The sequence below is a fragment of the Myotis davidii genome, unplaced genomic scaffold (assembly GCF_000327345.1).
Source record: "Myotis davidii unplaced genomic scaffold, ASM32734v1 scaffold732, whole genome shotgun sequence".
Classification (NCBI taxonomy): domain Eukaryota; kingdom Metazoa; phylum Chordata; class Mammalia; order Chiroptera; family Vespertilionidae; genus Myotis; species Myotis davidii.
Genome location: NW_006284349.1, coordinates 2,738,311 through 2,762,916, shown reverse-complemented (window position 1 = coordinate 2,762,916; position 24,606 = coordinate 2,738,311). Strand labels below are relative to the sequence as shown.

General features: G+C 43.8%; 1 protein-coding gene across 2 annotated transcripts in view; it reads left to right on the top strand.

The window, feature by feature from the left end:
- KCNK10 (potassium two pore domain channel subfamily K member 10) overlaps window positions 1-24,606 on the top strand; it is a 105,001-nt gene that overhangs the window by 50,226 nt on the left and 30,169 nt on the right. For both annotated transcript variants that reach the window (XM_015571550.1, XM_015571544.1), the window contains exons 3-4: window positions 13,218-13,335; window positions 23,787-23,947. In XM_015571550.1, the coding sequence (XP_015427036.1) occupies window positions 13,218-13,335; window positions 23,787-23,947 (279 nt within the window). The remainder of the gene's footprint in view (window positions 1-13,217; window positions 13,336-23,786; window positions 23,948-24,606) is intronic.

Here is a 24,606-nt window from a genome sequence, read left to right as displayed (position 1 = left end):
TGCATAGAGCTTTGAACTGTGCTTGACACCTGGTGACGACTAAAAAAATGATAGCTATCACTGCTGCTATTATTATTATTAGTCAGGTTACTCAGAGTTTTAGGGAGTGGTTCTTAAAGGGGCAGGGTTGCCTCCAGGGGGCATCTGACAATTATGTCTGGAGATGTTTTGGGATGTCCTAGCTGGGGAAGTACTATATCATCTAGTAGGCAGAGGCCACTGATGCTGTCAAACACTCTACAATGCATAGCATAGTCCCTCATCAGCAAGAACCACCCAGACTAACATGTCAACAGGGTGAGAAATTCTGGAGGAAGAGTCATATAAACCAATCATTAGAACTAACTGACGTGGAGCTTTTTGAAGTATGTGAAAAAATTGGAGCCCCAGTGAGGCACACAGGGAAGATTTTATGCCTGTTTATCTCCTGTGATGGAGGACTTTTGTACCTATTTATAGATGAAGAAACTGAGGCAGCAGGAAGTGAGGTTACATGCTCTAAGTCACATGGTTAGTAAGTGGAAGATTTGGGGCAGTATCTGTAGTCGTATCCCAAACATTTGAACAGAAATGTGGGATATGGGAGGGGTTCATTCAGTAGGCCATGGTGAAGGGCATCCCAAGGACATGTGTGGGCCTATGAAGGGTCTGCAAGTGGTCCGTGTGGCTTGAGCTGAGCGGTGTGGGAAGTGATGGTAGGGAGGCTGGGGACTGGGATGAGCACTGGATTTAGGAGGTGCCCAGAGAGCCTTGCTGAGGAGTTTAGGCTTTCTGCTGTGGGAAGTGGGGAGTCACTGAAAGATTTAAGCAAGGCATGATGGAAGTTTCCTGTTGGAAAGATAACTCTTTTAGCAATGGGGAAGTTCGGTTGGAGGAAGGAGAAATCAGAGGAAGGAAGATCAGTTAGAGCAGCAGTTCTCAACCTGTGGGTCGAGACCCCTTTGGGGGTCGAACGACCCTTTCACAAGGGTCACCTAAGACCATCAGAAAACACATATGTAATTACATATTGTTTTTGTGATTAATCACTATGCTTTAATTATGTTCAATTTGTAACAATAAAAATACATCCTGCATATCAGATATTTACATTACAATTCATAACAGTAGCAAAATTACAGTTATGAAGTAGCAACAAAAATAATTTTATGGTTGGGGGTCACCACAACATGAGGATCTGTATTAAAGGGTCACAGCATTAGGGAGGTTGAGAACCACTGAGTTAGAATGATATTGCAACATCATAGATGAGAGATGCTAAGAGATAGAGACAGCCACACTTAAGATAATCCGACAAAGTAAACTTGAAAATGACTCATTCCCTGTTCTGGATGCCTGCTCCATTCTCCACGTCCCTGTCCAAGCAGAGGCCAGGTAGGCAACATAGCCTAGCGGTCAGCACCCAGACTGGAGTTAACCTTCCCAGTGATCTCTGCACTGCTAATGGGCATTGTGACTTGGGGAGTGACCCTAGGCCTCAGTTCCCCTTCCCTAATAACAGTGTTCACTTGTTAGGATGCTCTGAGGATTAAACAAAAAAAGCTCAGTTGCTTTTAGCTATTTGTGATTACTACCATGTATTTGTTAGGGAAGGCAGAAAAAGCAACCAGAAAGCCCCTGAGGTGTGGCATCCTGGGGTTCTCCTAAGAAGAAAGAGAAGAAAGTGCCTGAAATGCCCTTTGGGACTTCAAATCCTAAATATTCCAATTGGCCAATTTCCTCATGTTGTTTCTATAAAGTCCTCTTCACGGAAATTGCTCCCCTGAGTGCTGGGTTGGGCTGCTTCCTCCGAGCTGCTGTGTCTTTGTGACTCGAGCCCAGGGAAGCCACTTAGCAGTTTTCTATTCCATGTAGAGGGCTTACTCTGGCCACCTAGACAATCATTTTTATACTGAGCTTTGGTGGGGACGCTCGGCCTCGTATCTATCTGGTAGACCCTGGGCTGGCTCTGTTGATCTCAGTTCCTCCTGATGGTTCTCTGTGTGGTTTGAGACACAGTTTCAGGGAACCTGGGGGACCCAGAAGGCTCAGGCAGCCCCCAAGGAGCAGATCACCTGAACAATGTGGTGGCCATTGATTTCAAGGTGTGACTGAGGGCAGGGGCCTTGTATCCTCTGAGTCTGGCTTCCACATATCCCAGTGAGGCACCTGGATTTTCTAGTCTGTTCCCTGGGGCAAGCTACTTAACCAGAGTGGGGCCTCAGCTGGTCAGCCCTTAGAGGGCACGTAAGCCCCATCCATCTCTAGAATCTCACCCCTGAGACAGGTGAAGGAGTCTAGATGACAGTAACAGGGAAACCCCACAGAGCTGTTGTGATATTAAAAAATAGCTACCACTCATTGGTGGTTTACTTTCCTCCAGGACCGTTCGTTTTAAGTGCTTCCGTCCTTGAGCCCATTTAACCCTTGCAACAAGCTGATGGGTAGGCTCTGTCTTTATCATTCCATGTTATCGATGAGCAAACAAGTTCTAAGACATTAAGCAGTTACTCCAGAGCCCATATGTCTAACCATTGTGTGATACCATTAACTGTGTGACTAATGAGTGTTCACTACACTATGCCTGGGCCTTTTCCCAAAGCTTTTACTCCAAGGAAAAGCCTGGAGGGAGAAGGAGGGATATTAGGGAAACCTGGGCTGTCTGACATGGTACTATTGCACTCCAAATATGGACTGTTGCATTTTCAAAGAAGGAGCTGTGCAGGCGGCGGGGGTGGGGGTGGGGGGAGAAGTAGGGACACTAGAATCAGGTAGGCCTGATCCCTTATCCCACTGAATGTCAGGCTCCACCTATGAAGGGAACAGGTAGTCCCTCTCATTCGGAATACTGGAAGGAGTGGATGAGATAACCCATGTAAAGTGCCTGGCATTTAGTTGGTATTTAGGAAACAATTATGAAACATTCGCCCTGTTCCATCTTTCTTCTTCAAGGTGAAGTCCAGGGGACAGAACTGAATAGACAGTGATAAGCAGACCCGGAGTACTTGCATTTCTTTGGCAGTGGAATAAAGTGAACTGATTATGTTTTTGGAGTCGCCTTTGCAGGGAACTTGATGCGATAGTCACGCCATCCCAAGAACTTCTTTGTCCAATGCTTTCCCAGGCCACAATCGCTTATTTCCCTGTCCCCAGTACAATTGTCTTAGAAATACTGTCATGACTAGTCTCAGAGAAAGCAGCAGACGTTCATCTTTTGTAATGCTCAAAGACAAAATCACGAGGCAGCTTCACCGACAGAAGGGGCCGGACGAATGCTTGTGTCTGTGTGGCTAGGGATCTGTGATCTCCTTTCTCATGCTGTGAATTCCTAAACGTTCAAAGACTTTGCATGGAGTCACATGGTGGTGATTTCTCCAGGTAATCACCACATTGACAGGTGGGGAGTTTGATGGGGGTGGGTTCAGTGTAGGATGAGGTGCCCACCAGGGAGGACATGGGTTACATTCGCCTCTACTTTTTAAACTCTTGGATAATCATCATTGTTCTCATCTATCTCCTTCCTGTGACTATGAGCTCTTTCAGGTTGAGTCTGTTCTTTTCATAGGTATATCCCTCACGCCCAGCACAGTGGCTGGCCCAAGGACGATGTGTAGGTTTGAGGAATAAATGAATGGGGCCTTCTAGATCTTTTTTGGAGACCAGGCACCCTTCAAGAAACCTTCCAAACCTTCCAGAAACCAAGCAGAACATGATTTTGTTTCTGTGCAACATAAGACTTCTCTTTCCATTCTGGTTGTCAAGAGTACTCTTTCGAATCATCTTCCTGTCTCTTTTAGGCAGAAGATTCCCTTGCTGTCTCCAACCCTCAATGCTTACATGGTTAGAAATGTAAACATTTAAAGAAAAAAGTGACACCTGACACACCCATTCATCAGCCTGTGGAAATCCTTGCCAGATAAGCTTTCTCCTACCTGTTCTGGGTCATCCCTTCTTCCCAGCAGCCTTTGTGCAGAAAGTTTAGGCCAAAGCCCAGGCAGCAGGTGTCCTCTGGTGAGTGCAGGTGTGGGTTCTTTCTGCGTAAGGACACAGCTCTGAGGAGTTGAAGCGTCTCCTCCCAGCTTTGCCCTGAAGCCAGAGGCCTGCCCTTTCTCTAGCAAAGCCGACATGCAGAAGATTGTTCCATGCGGATAAGATTGGGCCTGTGGCTTCTTGCCTGTCTCTACAGGCCTCCACTTCATTATTATTATTATTATTATTGTTGTTGTTGTTGTTGTTTTTATCCCTGGGGTTGTTGATTCCATCACTGTGTAGTGAAGAAGAGCTAAAGCTTTTAAGCCAGAAATTAAAGAGCTAATGGAAATTGGCATGTCACTGGAAAAATGAGTTTGCAAATGAGAATTCAGTGTTCAAAAAAAAAAAGCTCATAAAAATAAAACAAATCCCAGAAATGAATGCTACTGTGTTTACATCTATACATAAATGTGCACATGTTTGCTCCTTTTTTAGAGCGAAGCGAGAATCCCTTTTAGCAAGATTTTGATGGTGTGTGGCTCGTACAATTACTCCCATTCCTTGTAATCAAATGTATTCATTTAGATAGCTAATATTTCCTGAATGCCTGTCCTGAAGCAGGTGCTTTGTTAAGCTCTAGTGATCAGGAAAACATAGCAAAAGGTGCAAGATGCCTATTTCCCGTCCCCCAGAACTTTTGTCTAATGTCAATAGTGTCCCTAGCTACATTTGCATGTTGTTTACTGTGGCCAGGCTCTGCTCTACATGCTTTCTATATTTTAAGTCATTTAATCTTTACATTGATCCTCTGAGGTAGGGGTAAGCAGCCAAGAAACAGACAAACTAAATAACCTGCCCATGCTTAAGTGAGAGGTAAAAGTGGGATCTGGACTCAGGGCCCAGAATCCATATTTTTACCCACAATGCTCTATTCTTGGTTGGGGAGGCCAACTTGGCTTGAGTGGTTAGTTCGAGCCCAGTGTGACTGGGGCTGTGCACAGAGCAGGAGTCTCTGATTCAACCTGTGGGACCCCCAAAAGGACCTCCATTCACCTGTGACCAGACCAGAATATAATGATTACCTGTTGGCTGTGCTCTAGAGGGGTGTGGCTTTTCACCTTCACGCCAGGTGTGGAGGCTGGGTCAACACAGTCTCTTTAAAACTAAAGTACATGAGTGATCACTCAGGTTTGCATCAGTCTATATGGAAAGCATAACTTTTCTTTTCTTCTTGGTGAAAATGGGCAGAAGGGATGAAAAGCTTGCTGATGTGGGTTAACTCCACTGAGTAAATGAGGGTTTTGTCTTTTGTTCTTTGAAAAATGAGGACCAGAAGTACAAAATCCTACTTTTCTTACTGTCATTTTCTCAGGTGGGGGAAGGTGACATAACAGACGAGCTTTAGAGAAATGTTTGCAAGCTGGGCAAACAGATATCTGTGGGAGAGACGGGGAGGCCAGAGCTAAGAGAGTGGACTCTCATCCAGTCCCCACTCTGGTGCTCACTAACTGCTGCAGGAGTGGGCAAGTGACTTCTGTTTCTGTTGTCTCACTTAGAAAATGGAAACGATAATAGGATTTATTATCACAGGATTTTTTGTGAGGACTGACTAAGATAAGAAGGCACATTGCAAATGTTGGCAACTATGATTATTTTGAAGAGAATTCTAGAACTTTCTTCAAAGTTTCTGGGTTTTCACTTCTGTGTCTGCCCCCACGTCAAACATTGATAATCAGAGATGGTGACAGTAGGCGCTGACATTCTCCAAGGGTGCAGAGGAAATGAAATATTAATTTGAGATTAATATTGAACACTCAAGAACAAGAAAGAGTCTCAGTAAACAGCTACAATAAAACAAGGTAGCAGAAGCATCTTTTTTTATCATGATTTTAGTAATCGATTAAAGTTCAGACTCTCTCCAATGCAGCAGCAATAGCAGGAATAGTGATCTTTGAGTCAGCCCATTCTGCAATGAACCAGAATCCCTGTAGCTGCTTTTGTAGCCCAGAAATTGGCTAGACTCATCTTTGATAGGAATAATCTCAAGTACAGAGACAGCAGGGCGTACATCATACACTCTCCTCAGAACCAGGCTGATTTTTCAGCATCACTCTGTGAATTTGTTATGGAGTCTGTAGAGGCTGAGTCCAAACTGGGATGAACGCTGACTGCTGACAGTGTAAAAGTTTATTGACCTATCAGAGCATATATCCTCACTTCCTTAGTAGACTTGATAATTTCCTCGTGGCTTAAAATTTCTCTTCTTTCATCCTTCCACGTAGTTAAAGAGAAAGAAACTTAATTTTACCTTGTTAGGTACGATTTGGATGGTGAAGGAGCTCCCCCATTATCCAAATTCGGCTGGATAATGTTTACATAGATTAGTCATGAGTGTAGGTGCTGATGAATTGAGCTTTAGAACATTTCATCCCCAAAGAATTAACTGGTGATAACAAGGAAAGCGAGCTTGTCTAAGACCATTGCCTCTGAATGTGTGGTCCAGAAACCTTGGCTTTCTTCCTCTCATATTATCCAAACAGATTTCCTATTCATCCTGTCCACTCTGCAGCTGGGCTATACTGTAGACTCATAACCAGGCTGTGAAGTTCTGATGAAAGCCTGGCTTCCTGGCTCCCCCAGAGACCTGATGAAGGGCTAATATTTACACATAACTGATACTTAGGACAGCAGAAAAATAAACACCATCATAGTACTCACTGTGGCCCTGAAGTTGCCTTTCTCTTTGCTTGTTTATGGCCTGGATTGATTGATTGATTGATTTTTTGAGTATTTATTTGTGGGAACCTCTGAGGTGGTATGGCCATAGAATGCCCAGTCCACTCTGGCCAGCCCCGGCCTGACTACCACATTGTTCATCTGCCTGGGTGGGAGGTGAAGGCACATGGGCATCAATGCCCTTTCCCTTCTCCTTTCACCTCTCATAGATCCTGGAGCTGCCCAGCCTGGGTGGGAGTCAGCCTGCTCTCCCCAGAGGGTCTGAGATGGGGAGAAAGAAGAACACAGAGGGTGGAGAGAAGCTGCCTTCCCAGCATTTAGGATGGCCATCTTCCTGTTGACAATCCTATTAGTGTCCACAAGCTATGTGAGCACGGGTAAGGTACTACGCTAGTCCAAGTTCATGTGTCTCATGGGGATGCTAGCCATGCCCATCCCAAGAGGTCATCATGAGGGTTAACTGAGTAAGCCTGTGTACTAGTAAGGGCTCAGAAAGGATTCTTGTAATATTGTTAATATTATTATATATGAAATGACAAGGCACACTGTCCAAAATCAAATACACATTTTTTAAAAATCCCTGCTGGAAGGGCCTTCATTTTATAGATGAGGAAACTGAGGCTCAGAGAAGTTGAGTAACTTGCAGGGGCTCAACACAAGTTGCTTCCATGGTCTATCTCTTCACACTGAAGCAAAGATTTCTTGGAATCAGCCCCAGAAGCGCCTTGCTGGGTTGAGTCCAGACTTTCTCTCTGACACCCTCTCACTGCTGTTTGAAATACTATTATTTTTAATCATTTTTTGTTTTTAATTACAACTGACATACATTATTATATGTGTTTAGACATTACACAACTTACTAAGTGGTCATCTCGATAAATCTCCCACCCATCTGATACCATACATTATTACAGTATTATTGGCTGTATTCCCTGTGCTGTACTTAATAACACCATGACTATTCTGTACCAACCAATTTGTACTTCTTAATTTCTTCACCCTTTTTGTCTATCCCCTTTATCCCCTTCCCATCTGGCAACCATCAAAATGTTCTCTGTATCTATGAGTCTGTTTCTGTTCTGCTTCTTTACTTATTTTTAATATTCATTGCCATTTTATTGTTAATATATATTTTTTCTTTTTTTCTTCTTCTTAAAGAAAACCTTTTTAACATTTTATATAATACTGGTTTGGTGTTATGAACAAAAGCTATCATTTAAAATCAAAGGAAAGATAAAGAACTTCCCAGACAAGAAAAAAATACAGGAGTTCATCACCACCAAACCTGTTTGAAATACTATAATGTAGCCTTTTAAAGTGCAGAGACAGCAGGGTGTACATCATATATTCTCCTCAGGATCATGCTGGTGGATGTGAAATTGCCCCTCCCCCCACACCAGGATATTCACTTTTGCTTCGTTGAAATATTTATATGAGAAGCACTTCTGAAGCAGGAGAAATAAAAAGCAACCATGGCAACCAAATTAATACCATCCTTCCACTTCCTACCCGAGGCCCTTCCTACCCCCTGTGTGAGGAGGCAGAAGGATGCTGCTGGGGGTTTGCATTATTAGGGGGCTTTTTTGAGTTGGATGCCTGTGCCTTTGTCCGCCTCCCAGGGTCTGTGGCTCTCCTTCTATCCATTAATGGCTGAAAGAATGCTCACATTTAATATATTTATGAAGCCACTTTCACAGCCACCCCATCATCCTGCCTCAACCCCTGGCTAGCTGTCTACTCCATAAATCCCTTTGCCAACTGGGACTAAGAATACTATACACACAGAGCCACCTTTGTGCCCTCCGATGAGGGGTCTTTTCGTTTCATCCCGGGGTGTGACCTATGAAGGAAGTGGCCATGCATGCTGGGTTGCACCTGCCCTGTGGTCCCAACATGATTATGAACAGAGCCGCCTTGTATTCTGCAAGCATCCTCAACTGAGCCATACATCAAATGATCACCCCTGCCATCAGTGTACACCCATAGGGCACCCATCGGTGGCATTCTTTAGCCAGCCTCAGACAAGCTGAGTGATGATAGCACAGATATTTTTTTTGTGCCACATAAGGAAACAGATGATCTCACCAAGTACACAGATCATAGGAGAAAAGCCACAGACAGTTAGTGGTCCCCTGTGGGTCATTGTTCATCTCAGTGTCGAGCTAGCACTCATGACGGTGTCTCACGCTGTCTGGAGAGTGATTTACACAGCCAGGCTTCGAGTTATAGGATTACAGCACTGGGGACAGTTGGGAGGGAGAGGGGGGTCCAAGTGATCGTTACCCCTGTCACTCTTCCTTCACATCAACCTGAGGCCTGCCTCACTGGGGAGAGGCTGCAGTTTCTGTTATACCTCCCAGGTGGTCCTAAAGCATAGGGGTAGTGGAGGGAGAATGGAGAGGGAGAGTTTTGGTTGATCTTTAAGCCAAACAGGACACAGCTCAGTTACCTCATTTCACTCTCTGTGTGCTCAGGCATTTCTAATGGGCTGGCTTATCTTCACTTTTGCAGCCTGAGTACAGAGAGGCAGGCGGGGCAGGGGAGAAGCAAATTAAAAGCAAATACATTTAATTTTAAAATGTTTTCTTGCGTTCAAACAATTAAGAGCCTTTGAAAATCTTTTAGAAGATGATTAAAGTTAGAACTATGAACTCTTTCAGAAATATTCTTATTGAACTAAAAATGATGCTATTAATTCAAGTGATAACAGTTGTTTGTGCTGGGTTTTCCCTATGTGTACATAAGCCAAGTGTGCTGATTCGTTTTCATGCTGGTGGTTTGTTGGAGTCTTTCTGACTCATCAGATCTAGATAGAGTCAAACCTCATGCCCAGGACTAGGGATTGTATAAAGCCTTAGCAAGAGCTCAGTGACTCATTGAAGGGCTTATCATTCTCATTCTTCCCACTGTGCCTATAACAATGCTTATATTTAATTTCCACAAAACCGCTTCCCAAAGGCATTTGGGTGTAGAGCCCACTTTACTGAAGACTTGGGGGAGTGAGAGCGGAATTTACATCATAGATAAAGCAAGTTAAAGTTGGATACTGGCAACAATCCTGGGCAGCCCTGGCTGGTGTGGCTCAGTTGCCTGAGGGTCATCCCATGCACCTTCAATTCCCAGTCAGGGCACATACCCAGGTTTGGGGTTCAATCCCCAGTCAACGTGCGTACAAAGGGCAACCAATTCATCTTTCTCATATCTGTGTCTCTCTCTTCCTTTCCCTTCGTTTCTCTCTAAAATAAAAAAATAAAAATAAAATTTTTTAAGTCCTGGGCAATGCTGGAACTGACCTGGAACCTCCCACATGTCAATTGACACTCCTTTCTCTCTTTTTCCTTCCTCCCTTTCAGGAATTATTCTCTCTTTATTCTGCTCTCTCCCTCCAACGGTGTAAAATCAACCTGTCCAAATTTTTTTTCTTTATTTTTAAATTTAATTTTTAATGCAACACAGTTAAGCTATTACCAGCTCCAAGAGCCAAATAAGGTTTGGTGCTTCCACTTCAAGGAATCATCTCATTAGAATTGATCCCTTGGGAGGTCCCTTCTGCCTAAACTCTTAGACGATGCCAGCCCTTCCCCCTCATCTCTGCCTGGAGGCCAGTATGGCTGTGGGAGAGGAGTGTGTTCTGGGTACAACATGCAAAGGAAAAGGCAAAACCATGGGTTGGGCCCAGTCAGGGTTTGAATCCTGACTTCTCTGCTTCCTGGCTGTGTCCCCTAGGGTAAGTTACTTAACTTTTCTGAGCCTGTTTTCTTACCACTGAAGTGAGAGATAATTTTACTTTTTTGCAAGTTGTAGAAAGGATAAAATTGAATAACACACAAATAGTGCAAAGGATAAAATGAAATCACACTTTATAGTACCTGGCTCCATGCAAACACTCAACAAATGTTAGTTTCTTTCCCTTTCAATTGATAAATTCTTTACATTATTTATTTATAAATTGCATAATTCAGAAAAAAAAAGAGACTTGAAAAGGAATCCGGATTTTTTTGATGAAACAAATAATCCTTTCCGTTTGTCTTTGCTGCAAATCTGTATTTTTATATGCAGCACGAGGTCTGCTTATGATGTTTGTCGGCAATACTCAGCACAGGGAGACTTGGTTGAAACCAAGCTCTCTTTGCAGCTTCATAGAAGTTGGAAATATTAGTTATTGATGGCATGATGTGAGGTCACCTAAGTGCCTGAGACCCAGAGCTGCTCCTGAGGTATTATGCCCAGGTGGGTCCATCAGCACTGAATAGATAATGAGGAGATAAATACTAGCTAGGGCCTGTTGCTGGGTCTGGTGGAACTCACAGTATAGGGAAAATGGATATTTTACTAGCAGAAAGGACTCGCCATCTGTCTTTTCTCTACAGCAGAACAGAGCAGAGCCCCTGATGATTGTTGTCAATTAGGCCGATTTAAACCATCGGCGAAGACAGCCTGGACACACCCCATGCAGCTGGATTTTAAATTCTGGGGTGCCAGGGTTTATGTTAGAGACAGTGGGCAGCATAGTATTTCATGTTCTTAGAGAAAGGAAAGAATCGACTAAAGATTTAACAAAAGGGGATTTTTTCCCATTATCCAGTCAGTTGTGCAAGGGCGGGCCAGATCCAGCGCACAGCCTGTTTTTGTGCAACATGTGAACTAAGAATGGCCTTTGCATATTTAAGCATTTGTGAAAGGAAAGGATAAATATGCAACAGAAACCATACGTGCCCCAAAAGCCTAAAATATTTCTTATCTAGTGCTTTATGAAAAACGGTTGCTGATCCCTCGTCTAGAGAGTTTGAAATATCCCAGGCTCATAAAGGCAACATATAAGGGTGATTCACTTTTTCACGTGTGATCTGATCTTGTGGCAACCATGTCTGTTTTAACAAACCTTAAAGGGCATTATTTAGGGATAAATACAGGGTGTCCCCCCAAAATGTATACCCACTTTAATAGCTATTAGCTCAATTTTGAAAATGAAATGTATTTTAATAAACACTGCCTTTATAATTACTCAAAGTGTGTGTATACATTTTTAGGACACCCTATACAATCACATGTCAATATTGTGTCTTGGGGAAGGCCTAGGGTAGGGCAGGGGTTGGGTGGAAGGGGGGCAAAAATGGAGAAAATGGGAAACATCTGCAATACTGTCAAATAGAAATATATTAACCTAACTCTAGTGCTGTGTCACATATAGAAATTTTTTGATATTTGCAACCATAGTAAAAAAAAGATGTATATTTTTGATATTTATTTTATATATTTAAATGCCATTTAACAAAGAAAAATCAAACAAAAAAATGAGTTCGCATGTCACCTCCGACACACGTGTCATAGGTTCGCCATCACTGTTCTAGAAGTTGCTCTATGTCTGTCACCTCCCTCTGCAGCTCCCACCTGTCCCTTCCTGACCCCAGCTCACCTAAAAATGAGTTCGCGTGTCACCTCTAACACATGTGCCATAGGTTCGCCATCACTGCTCTAGAAGTTGCTCTATGTCTGTCAGCTCCCTCTGCAACTCCCACCTGTCCCCTCCTGGCCCCAGCGGACCTGTTTGCTCTTCCTCCCTGCTCTCCCCTCTCCTCTGGCCTGAAAGGGTTTGGCCGGGTCCAGCTTAGAAGGGCTGCTGAGAGATTTTCACTTTATTCTGCACAAAACTCCTGGAAAAGCAGACCCGGATTAGACCCTGAAGTCTGAGCACGCTCAGGGAGGGCGTGGGCAAAGGTCCAGGAGGGAGAGCGTCTGTCTCATGGAGTGTCCTGCCCGGGCTGGAGGACGTAGTAGTATCATCAATTTGGGCAATTTGGGGGGAATTTTAAGGTGTATGGGTCTCCAAATCCAGTAGGTCAGTAAGGAGTGACTGCTGTTTATTTTGAAAAGGAGCAATATGAGTCTGTGTGTTGGGGGAACAGTGAAATGACATAGGCTGTTAGTTAAATCCTGACTTGGTGGAGGGCATTGAGCTAAGTACATTACATGGGACCATTTCATTGAATCCTCCCCACCAGAGTGTGGGGAAGGTATTAGCATCCCCAGTTTTCCAAGGAGGAGAGTTAGGCTTAGAGAGGTTCGAGTAGCTTCTGCAAGGGAAGGTAGTCTGACCTAGTAGCCCAAGCTCTGATCTCCTGTGCCCCTGAAACAAGCTCAACGTCAAACTTTCTAACAGACAGAAAAGAGTCAAAAGCAGCAGAAAGCCTGTCTTTCAGGAATGACCACTTTAGGTAACAACTTTCAGACAACCCTTCTATGTCTTTGCTAAGCAATCTGTATGCAATTTGCATAACCCAGGGCTGGGTTGCATAAACCTGTGCCTACAAATGTTACCCAAATGGCACCATTAGTCTATATACCCTAACTTTCCCCCACTCACAACGCATTTTCTCATTTTAATTAGTGGGTGTGTAGTGTTTTTCTTTGTGACTGTGCCCTCATTCACGTAACCAGTCCCCTGTAGATCACTGCAGGTTGTTGAGCAGGAAAATTCTTTTCCTTTAACTTTTTTAACCGAGCCTCATGCTCTCTCACTCTCTTTGCAGCATGCCCTTGACGCTGACAACGCAGGAGTGAGTCCGATAGGAAACTCCTCCAACAACAGCAGCCACTGGGACCTCGGAAGTGCCTTTTTCTTCGCTGGAACTGTCATCACCACCATAGGTAACCGTTTGCTTGCCACTCTCGCTTCCTCGGCAGGCCGTCCTGAGGATGGCGCTTGTCAAACTTCCGTCCTCGCAGAACACACAGCAGCACAAGGCTGCAAGGAGGCTTATGAAATACGGTCACATGAACGCAGGGGTCGTCGTGGCTTTCGATGAAAGGCAAAGAGGAATGAAGAACCGCACCTGGCCGGTAGTTTAGTCAGTTAGAGTGTCGTAGTGATAGCCAAGGTTGCGGTTCAATGGCCAGTCAGGGCACATGCAAGAATCAACCAATGAATGCATGAATAAGTGGGAAACAAATCTCTCTCTCTCTCCCTCTCTCTCTCTATCTCTCTCTCTCTCTCTCTCTCTCTCTCTAAATCATTTAAAAAAATGAACCAGCCTAGCCAGCATGGCTCAGTGGTTGAGTGTCAACCTATGCACCAGAAGTCATGGGTTTGGTTCCAGGGTAGGGCACGTGCCCAGGCTGTGGGCTCAATCCCCAGTATGGGGTAAACAGGAGGCAGCTGATCAATGATTCTCTCTCATCATTAATGTTTCTATCTCTCTCCCTCTCCCTTCCTCTCTGAAATCAATAAAAATATACTTTAAAAAATAAAAAAATAAAACAGTGAGAGACTCAGGAGCTTTTAGTTTGAAAGGACCTCATGACAAGGTTAGAGTGAAAAAATCCAAATATGAATCAGGCAGTTGAACTCAGACTGCTCGGTTGTGCTCAAATTCCTTTTTAAAAATTGTACTTTTTATTAAAGTTATATATGAAAGAACCATATAAATGTTCTAGAAGGTTTGTTTATGAAAAACAGCAGTTTTTCACCTCCCCAGGGCAACCACTTTATGCTCTTTTGCTTGGTTATTTTGATATTTATCTCCATGACTCTGAATATCACACTCGTGTAGCCACTTCCTGAATGTTCAGGTTTTAGGGATTATGTCCTGACTTCCTGTGGTGGAAGGTGAGGAGTTAGTTCTCTTTCATCCGCTCCACTGGAGACGGCTCTCTTCCCACCCTCCTGTCCTCCCACTGCCGTTTAATTAGATCAAATGTGAGCATTTGCATTTCTTGGACTAGATAAATGCTCTTCACAACTGATCATATGGTGATCTATAATTACTTCTTTCCTGCAGCAATTTTTGTTGTATAATATTTGCGTGTCTTTGATACTGGGGGAGTTTTTTATTTTTATCTTAGGGATTAACTTTATAATTATAATAATATATAACAACTTAGTGTTCTAATCTTTTAGCAATATCTAATATTTCCCTGTTATGGACAATGACATCGCCCTCTGGACACCATCCTTTTAATGTTTACTTTTAAATTATTAAATATACTTCAGCTAATTTTCCCTCTTTAGATGTATGATACCTCTTGGCTCTCAGCTATAATATAAGGTGAACTTAGCATCCTCCTCCTTTCCCTCTTCCACTATCAATTATTACTCTGTGTCATTCTATAACATTGGTGTATATCATTTACATTCTGGTCTGTTCTCCTGATACATTTATTTTAGTTGTAATTCTCAGTTAAATGTCGTCAGTATTCATCTCGAGTCTTTTTTGCCATGGTTTTCCTCATCCTCACCCGATTGGCTGTAATTCAGCTTCAAATGGTTGCCTTAAGAATGGCTCACGGGAGCCATATTCCCTAGGGTCTTGTGTTGTTCAAAATAACTTTCCCCTTGAATGGCAGTTGGGCTGGAAATGAAATCTTTGACTCCCATGTTTTTCAAGGTGTTGTAGGTGTTTCGCTCTCTTCTGATGTTTACGCTGTGGTGGAGAAATCTCACGTCAGCCCAATATTTTTCCCTTTTGTAAGTGACTTGATGTTTTGCACAGCTACGCAAAAGATTATGTCTTTATCTTTCATCTGATAACACTACTCGGTTTTGTTCCTTTGATTTTAGGAAAGTTTGCTTGATTGTCATCTCCAAACGTTTTCTCTGTTGTATGGTTTTAGTTCTGTCCTTTGGGGATTCCAACTACACATATATTATCACTTTTCTGCCTGTATTTTATGTCTGTAACTTTCCTCTGTGCCTTTTTAACGCTTACGATTTGGTTCTCATTTTGGTAATTTTATCCTCTCTGTTCCTTTTTCGTGTGTTCTTCACAGTGCCTATTCTGCCATCTGTTCCTTCCAATTTTATTTTCATTTCATGATCATTAGTGGATTTTTTTTTCCTTCCTATTTCTTTCCCGAATTCCATTAGCTCCCATTTCGTCTTCACTAGTTATCCCACTACTATTTTCCTAATTTCTTGCATTGCTGCTTTGTGGTTTCTCTGTGAAAATGCTTAGAGGCAATGACTTCATAGTTTGTTACAATTTTGTCTGGTTGGGGCGACATTTTTCTACTGAATGTCTTCCATTCTTTGGTAAGTGTTGCTGCTCTTTTCACATTCTTTTTAAAAAATGGAAGCTTAATATTTATGCTGGGGCAGGTTTTTGTAAAATACTTGACACCAAACAAACTGGAGCTTCCTGTACCAGCTATCGGCTGAATGTTAAGTGGGGCTGGGAGAGGGGAGCAGGGAGAAGCAGGTAGCTAGCTATTCAGGTAGCACATCCCAAGACTCTCCTTTCCTGCTGCCAAAGAGACGGCAGGCCCATCTGTGTTCTTCTATGAATAGTCCTGCCTCATCTGTTCTTTGGACCAGATTAAGGCGGGAGGGTTGCAGGGCGGGAGGGGGACTCGGAGGCTTAAGCTGCTATCCCTCTTCAACCTATATCCACACCTACTGCAAACAAAGAGATCTCTTTCGAAGTTCAAGGTGACACCCTTGCCGTCCTAATTGGATGTTTGCTGGCACTTTGTGAGATTTGCAACTGATGGGCTCTTTTATCATTCTCTGTGTTTCTTCTGTTCATTTTCTTTTCCTACATGGTGGAACTGCTAGGTGCTATCCCTCTCCCAGCTCGGTTGAAAATGAGTTTGACAGGTATCTTCCCGACTACAGTAGTGAAGTCAATAAAAATTCTCATTCAAAAGAATGGGAAACACAGCAGTGCCCATCCATAGAAACGAAGGGCAGGCATTGGGAGGCCCCTCTGCCCTTGCAAGGGGAGGGTTCCTTCCTTAACACCTGCAAGGAGGCCTCCCATCTGCTGCTCTCTGAGACCAGCTATGCCATCAGGGAGGCTCTTCTCCCCCTTGTCCTTCATGGCCACATGTTAAGTAGGTGCCTAAGGGTATGCCTCCCTTGAGGGGGTGCACAGCTTTGGTGATCAACTTCTTATTGGTGTACGTTTCGGAGGCTAAGGGTTGTTTTAGAGGCACCGCATTTTGTATGTGTTTTTAGATCTAGCCTTTAGGACCAGTGGTGTTTCTACATTGGCGCAATAAAGGAAGTTATGTGCCGTAAGAAAATTTGGAATGAAAGAGAATTGTTCTTTTTTAAAAGACTCTTCATCTAATTATATGTTAGAGTAGATTCACACTTGCAAATCTGCTTATCCATTAAGATCAGCTATTACAGATATTAGAGGTGTGCGTTACACTAGGGCAGTGATGGCGAACCTTTTGAGCTTGGTGTGTCAGCATTTTGAAAAACCCTAACTTAACTCTGTTGCCGTGTCACATATAGAAATTTTTTGATATTTGCAACCATAGTAAAACAAAGACTTATATTTTTGATATTATATATATGTGTGTGTGTGTGTGTGTGTAAAAATCAACCAAGAAAATGAGGAAGTGACAGTTGTACACTACTGCAAAAGTCCACTTATCTCTCTGAATGACACTTCTATCACCTGTCAAATTGCTGTATTAATTCCCCCTTCACAGTTATATTTATAAACTAACATGTGTGTGTGAGTGCATATATATATGTATATATATATATATAATGCCATTTAACAAAGGAAAATCAACCAAAAAAATGAGTTCGCGTGTCACCTCTGACACGCGTGTCATAGGTTCGCCATGACTGCACTAGAATCTGGGGGCTAGAAGCCTTTTCAGACACTCCAGACAAGATTAGTCCACAACCTCACAGCCCCAGCAGGAAAAACATTCAAATTTTCCCATTTTATAAAATGGCTAAATCAGGGTCTGTATGATGCACTGAAAAACACTAAAGCTGCATTGGTAGGAGTCCTATGGTACTTATTGTGTCAACTCCTTAGGAATCAGGGGCTTGTTTTCTTGAACAACTGTGTTCATTGGCCACATGACCTTATGTGATAAAGGAATGGTGTTTCTAATGAGAAATATTTGATATGTAACATTTCCTGCCTTTTTTATATCCTAATTCTAGAATCTTTGAGTTTGTGCAAATGACACGTAGTCCTTGGTTTCTGGTGCCTGGCATCCATTTACTTATTCTGAAAACCATTTCCCCAATGGTCCTCTTCCCCTCTCTTGGCCTCGAGGTCTCGGGAAGAATCACCTTGTCTAGACTAAGAAATCCATTACTTTGCACCTGAGTGACCACTGTCCTTAGCTAAGAGATGGACATGAGATCTCTTAACTCATTGGGATTAGCCCAATAAGAACCTCAGTTCCTGGACTGTTACTTGACCTTTGGAGGAAGTGACTTCCTGTCTTACTGGAGGTAAATCTGGAAAGAGATAGGCCCAGGCCCCTGCCAGTCATTTTCTTGAATTGCTCTGCCTGGAACTCAGCTAAAGAAGCAGAGTAAGAAAGGGGGCGTGAAAAACAGGCTTCTTTTCACATCTTTTGAGCTTTGGATGGAGCTATCTGTGAAGTGTTACGAAATAAATGCTAAATCTCCTGTTTACCAGGCTCCATGCATTTCCTTTTCTGCCTAAGCCAGCCTGCATTGGGTTTTCTATTACCCTGCACTGAAAAATACTAACGAATACACATGTTTGGGTCAGAGATCATGGAGGGCCAGACAGTATCCTCTGACCTTCATGGCCAGGGCCTGACCTTGCTGGACACTGCTGCTGCCATCGCCTACCTCCTGTGGGCCACTTGCTCTAGATTTAAAGTCTTAGGCAGAGCATCCCATTGGATGAGCTTCTGGGTTCCCGTGATTGTGTCCTGGCTGCTTGGGAAGGTGCTGCCTCTATAGTGGGAGGCAGGACACTGTGTCATACTGAGGCACAGGCTTGGCACTTTTCCCCAAAATCTGAAGGAAGGTGGATGTTGAACAAGAAACGGCTATAAAACAGGCATGAAACAAAAACACAAATAAAACCCAAACCATAAGCCTACTTCAGTATCATGGCCCAGTGTTAGTGCTAGAGATTGGGTCCTTGTTCCATTCAATGAAAAAAAGGCTATTTTGTCCCTCTTTCTCAATACATTGCAAAAACAATGTATTGTAAGATGGCCACCATTTAGCTGGCTAAATTTTAACTCCAAAGTGGAGAGTATTTATAAAGTCACACAGTTTGAAAATTCTAAAGAGAACCATAGTACAATGTTAGTAGAATAATAAGGTGAGGAAATAATGGTTTTTCATCATTCATCCTATATGGTAGCAAAGCTTCTAAGGAAAATCAGAACTCACTGATCCTCTTGGTTTTTCCTGAGAAATTTTTCACAAGTTAGGAGTCAGGCAGGGGGAAGCTGGAGCTGAGGAGCTGTCTTTTCATTGTTTGGGAAGCACCGACATGAGCCTGCTTGCTTGAGTTCATATACGACATAATACTGGAAACATGTCCCCCTATTACTAAGCTTCTCTGGAAAACAATCTTTGATGGGCTCCATGGCTTCTACCATCCACACTGTGATCCCATACTGTTGGAGGCTGAAGCTGTTTCTTCCTTTAGCATCACCATGAAAACTGCTGTACGTGAAGTGTGGTCTTCACCATTGGTTGTTTCTTTGGAAAGACCCCCGAGGGATTGCCATGGCAAAGGTCATGAGCCTTTTAAAGGCTCACCAAATTGCTCTCCAGAAAGACTTTCACGGGCTGCATGAGGTTATGTACCTTTCAGACACACAAAAACGTGTTCATTGCTTAGAACGTAGGCAGAAAGATCTGAGGAATAATAGATTCTTTTCTGAAAAGCAGCGATACTACTGATACTACTCAGTATCAGAAGTCTCTTTTATCTGAATGGATCAAGGCCTTCTTTTTTTTAGAAAGCTTTTCTTGTACTCAGACATAACGAAAGATTTACAAGTGTATGGCCAAAGGGAACGCATTTAGGCGTTTTCCAAGCCAGGAGCCCCGCCGCGAGGAAGAATGGACACAGCTCCGTCTTTGTTGAGGTTGCCCTGTACCTGTCCCCTTTCTCAGTAACGAATGCTGATGTGAAAAAGTCCCACCTTCCCTAGAATGCGGACTCTGCTGGCAGATAACCCAGTAACTAGCTTTTAATCATGACACTCACTCTTGTATGCAGAGACTTCCCCATAAACAAGCACCAACAGAAGGGCCACAGGTGATGGCATTCTGACCAACAGCTCCCGAGTGCAACTAGAGTTTAGTCTTTGAGGCATTTTTGGATTGAGTCACCGGACTCCACCCACATCAGTGAGAGCCTGCGATCAGGTTCCAGATGGTAGCCAGTAACTGTGTTACTTGCCTGGCAGCCTCATTTAAGAGTTGTGCCTGCCAAGGAACCTGGGCAGCTATTTCTAATTAACCAGCGCTTGATTGGAAGTTTAACCCATGATTTGGGAAATAGCAGTCATTGTGGCCTGCATTCACTGAGCACTTGCCAGGTTCCGGGCACTGTGCTCCACATGCCTTCTCACAATCTCTCATTAACCACAAGAGGCAGGTACTATTTATTAGCCTCATTTTACTGATGAGAAGACTGAGGCTCAGAGACATTAAGTAACTTGCCCAATATCTCACGGTGAGGAAGCAGCGGAGTTTAGTAGCTTCATTCCGCAGGACCAGCTACAGAATGTGCAGGGCCAGGTGCACAGTGAAAATGTGGTCTCCTTGCTAAGAAATGAGTAAGAATGTCAAAATGGCAACAGCAGAGCACTAACCACAGCACAGGGCCCTTTGAAATGGGGGTTCTGTTTGCACAGGTTGCACACCCATCAAGCCAGCCCTGTGTACAAGGACATTCTGGTTTTAGAATGCACACTCGTCAGCACACAGCAGGGCTGCATAGCACGTGGGTTGGCAAAGGTGTGAATTTGGTACATAAATAGCACATAGGAGCATCATCTGTGTGCTCCTCGGGCACACATCCTCCCTAAACATCGGCCTCTCTTCATGGGACTGTTTTCTAGCTGGGGGTCAATGGAGCTAAGCCCCACCTTGGTCCTTCTCAGATGTTGCAAACGGTCCTCACTGGGCTCATCTCCTTTGAAAGTCACCAGAAGCCAGTTGATGGAGTAGCTCCTTGGACGTCTTTTGTTTTACTTAAATCCAGTTCCAATCTTGTGGGCTAGGTCTGCCTCATTGATTGCTTCTCTGGTAGCTGTGTGTCCCCTCTCATTTCCCAGCTTTCACAGCCCCCTGCTGCACCAAGAGATGCCCGCACCCCAAATCCAGCCATGGGCCCGCCCAGGTCAGTGAGCCAGCCACTGGAGGTACATTCTGTCCCGTGTCCTGGCACTGTGGGAGAACAGCAGAGTTTCCGGAGAGAAAGTAGGAGCCAGCCATCTGTTTTCTCCTGGGGCTTCGTTTTCCTGGAGGCATATGGCTCAGAAGTGATTTCTTCCTACTGGAAATCACAAGACGATAATCGCTAATACTTTCTGAGCGCCTCCTGTGTGCCGGGCTTCACATACACGTATTTAATCTTCACAGGTAACTCATCTCACCTTTAGTAGCTATAAGGTGAGTGCTATCAAAGAGCCTCACTTCTCAAATGCGGAGCAGGAGGCAGAAAGGTTAGGTAGGTTGCCAACATCCGAGAGTTAGTAAGCGGAAGAACCAGACAAGAATCCGCATTTATCTCTAGTTCTAGAGCCTACGTACAACCCTCAAACCTCACTTCAAAGTTCTCCCAAGCATTCTGGAAGGCTGGGCAGGACAGTCTAACAGGCCAGGTAGGACTAGAGCCAAGAATCCAGGAATGTGGGCCTCCTATTGCCTCAAAGTTCCAAAATGGAAGTTCTAGGATTTTCCTAGAGGCACAGTGTTGACAGTCCAACTGCAGCAGTCACTCCAAATAGTTCATTGGAGGCAGGGGACAGAAAAGCGCACGCGCACACCCATGCACAAAGTACAGCGTCACTCAGGAATGGTGATTACTTTGTGTCTGATATGACACGATGCCCTTAAATATGCTTAGAGGCGTAAATATCACTTCACTAGTGCCCTAACCTAAGAACTTTGCTTTAATTTGACTTTAGTGTTCCTCTCTGTGAAACACTGAGTAAATAAGAAGCCAGTGATGATAATACTACTTTGCATTGGTATGGTACTTGACACTTCATTGATTTTTTTCTCCCATGTTGTCCTTGAACCCCTCCAACACCAGGGTTTGCAGTGGCTAAGTGAGTCTAAGGACAACTGGGTAGAGTGAGATGAATTGAATCTGGAGCCTCTGTCTTCTTACTTCTCTCTCATGCTCCTGATGACCCTGGATGACCCCTGACTCAGGGATAGGGGCAGGTCCCCTCTGAGAGGAAGAGGAAGGCTGCACAGCGTTGGTCAGGGCTGCGAAGATGCCTAGTCAGCAGGTTCAAAGCCCAGGTTTGTTTGTCGGAGTCTGCAGTGTATTTTTTTTCTGAGTTATCAGACTAAAAGAAAACCTAGATCCCCTGATAGTAGTCAGGCAATTATGAGACAGCCAAGCAAGAGTATGAATGTTTCCAGAAGTTACTAGAATGTTTCCGAGAGGGAACCTTAAACCTGCATAATGTGAAACTGTATAGGCGCATTTGTTCCCTCTCCAAGAGGGCTATGTTATGTAAATTGGATTATTCTAGAGGGGGCTGCTGAGAAAAAGGATTGTGTCCAAGTTCCTGAAAGCACCTGAAAAAAGTTCCAAGGGTTGGTTATTGTTTTGTGGGTTTTTTTTCACCATTAAGTCAAAACGGTGGTGAGTCAAAGGAATGCAAGATTTAGGAGGCTTGACTGAACACTCCTTGATGAAACAGCAACTGTGATTTAGATACTCTGTGATAAGAAGTTTGAATGATTCCAAGTGGAAAGTTGCAAAGGCAAATAGCAAGGTGACTCATTGCTCAAGGGCAGAAAGCACCAGTGAGCTTGCCTCATGCATAGAGGAGAATTGGTGGACCAATCATCAACGTTATTCTTTATTGTGCTGCACTCCCAACATGCTGCTAACCATGAACCCAATAACTCACCCACTGATGGCTTTAGAAATAGACCTCACATGAGTCACCCTGATATCGGAGGATAGTCAGGTGACTACCTAGGTACTCATTGTCATGAAAATGAATAACAAATGACTTAGACTCATTTCTATACAAACTGTGCTAGTGCCATGAGCCATTTTCTTCCAACACCACTGTCTTTAGTCCCATCCATATAGAGTAAGGCCACTATTCATTATACCTCAGTTACTTACTAATATGTACTTGCTGCAGTCTTAAGATATGGTGTTTCCAAAGCATTGTTTGACAAACATACTGGTAGACCTGGCTATGAAGGACTTCTTTTATCTGAAAACACCCATTCCACCAACAAACATTTATTTAGCACTTGACATCTCTTGATGCAAGAAGTGGGTGGGAGGCCCTAACTGGAAGCGGATAGAGCATCGGCCTGGGGACTGAAAGATCCCAGGTTCAATTCCAGTCAAGGGCATGTACCTTGGTTGCGGGCACATCCCCAGTAGGAGGTGTGCAGGAGGCAGCTGATCCATGTTTCTCTCTCATCGATATTTCTTACTCTCTATCCCTCTCCCTTCCTCTCTGTAAAAAAACAATAAAATATATTTTTTTTAAAAAGAAGTGGGTGAGAGGATAGGCCGGACTCAGAGATGATGCAGGGCTCCCAGTAGAGAGAAAAAGAGCCACTGTCCTTCCCCCCGCTCTAAACTGTTTTCAGGCTTCCCCAGGTAGGGCTGTGTGGTCCATGGGTCCTTTCTGAATGTGTGCTAGACCACATAGCCTCCTTAGTGCGGGGCACCCATGACCCTGGGAAGGCAAATGTTGAAGGCAGCCACAGTCTGGAGGGGCTCATTTCCAATCTAAAAACAACAATGGCGAACCCTTCTTAGGTGTGCAGGTGTCCTGAAACCAGGCAGGTCCAGGGTGTTTGGTGTTTCTGAAATGGATATTACCACTTTCCATTAGAAATGCAATTTTGGGTGACCACACATTTCCTAAAAAGTAACCTAACTAAACACATTAGATCCAGGAAACCTGGATCTCCTTAAAACTATTGACAAGAAGGAAGGGAAGGAGACAATAGGAACAGTGTTCTGAAGTTTACGGGCCTTTAAAATGAAGTGCTCCTTCCTAAAGTTCATCAAATTGGGGGTGGGGATGCAGGAAGGTTTGGAAGGGTCTGTGAGTCTTTGGTTCTGTACTCTAATTTCTCTGCTACCTCACCGCTCTCCCTCTCTCTTTTTAATATTTCTCACCAGGGTATGGGAATATTGCTCCGAGCACTGAAGGAGGCAAAATCTTTTGTATTTTATATGCCATCTTTGGAATTCCACTCTTTGGTTTCTTATTGGCTGGAATTGGAGACCAACTTGGAACCATCTTTGGGAAAAGCATTGCAAGAGTGGAGAAGGTCTTTCGAGTGAGTACTGCCTCTATGTCAACCCTGACCTCTGAGATCCAATGGGCTTCAGCCTTTTGGGATCCAGGAGGGATCATCAGAGCCTTGTCATATCATTACCACGTTTAAGGGAATAGTCTGGTGTCACGATCATATTTCCTGTGTGGCTGATGGTCGTCACAGGCACTGTGCCGAAGCTCTTCTCTTCGGTAGTTAGTTTCTGTAGAGTGGTATCTCAGGAATCACAACACAGAGGGTTAAGTATGGATTTGCCAGCACAGATTTTGTGAAGACATGAAGCACACTCCGTTTCTTCTTAAAGATGGAAGATGAGTCCTTATGTATTTGCAATAAAGTAGAGAACTGTAAATTCATCCGTTTGGTTTTGGAACTTCCATTTTATTTGCAAGCTCGGTATCTTCAGGATGATCCTGGCTTCTGGGATCTCTTCCAGAGCCTGTCTTTTCTAGGCACTGCTTCGTGCTTTGTATCTGTCTCCCCGTAGCCCCTCCCTCTTTCTCCTTCCACTGCTGTGTCCCCTCAGCAATAGGACACTGATGTGCTAATTCATACTAAGGTGCTGATGACTGCTATTGTGTTAGTGGGGTTATTTTTCCTCTTAAGAATACTTACCTTTAAACAAAGAACAAAAGTCTCAACTCAAGCAAAATTTATTTACT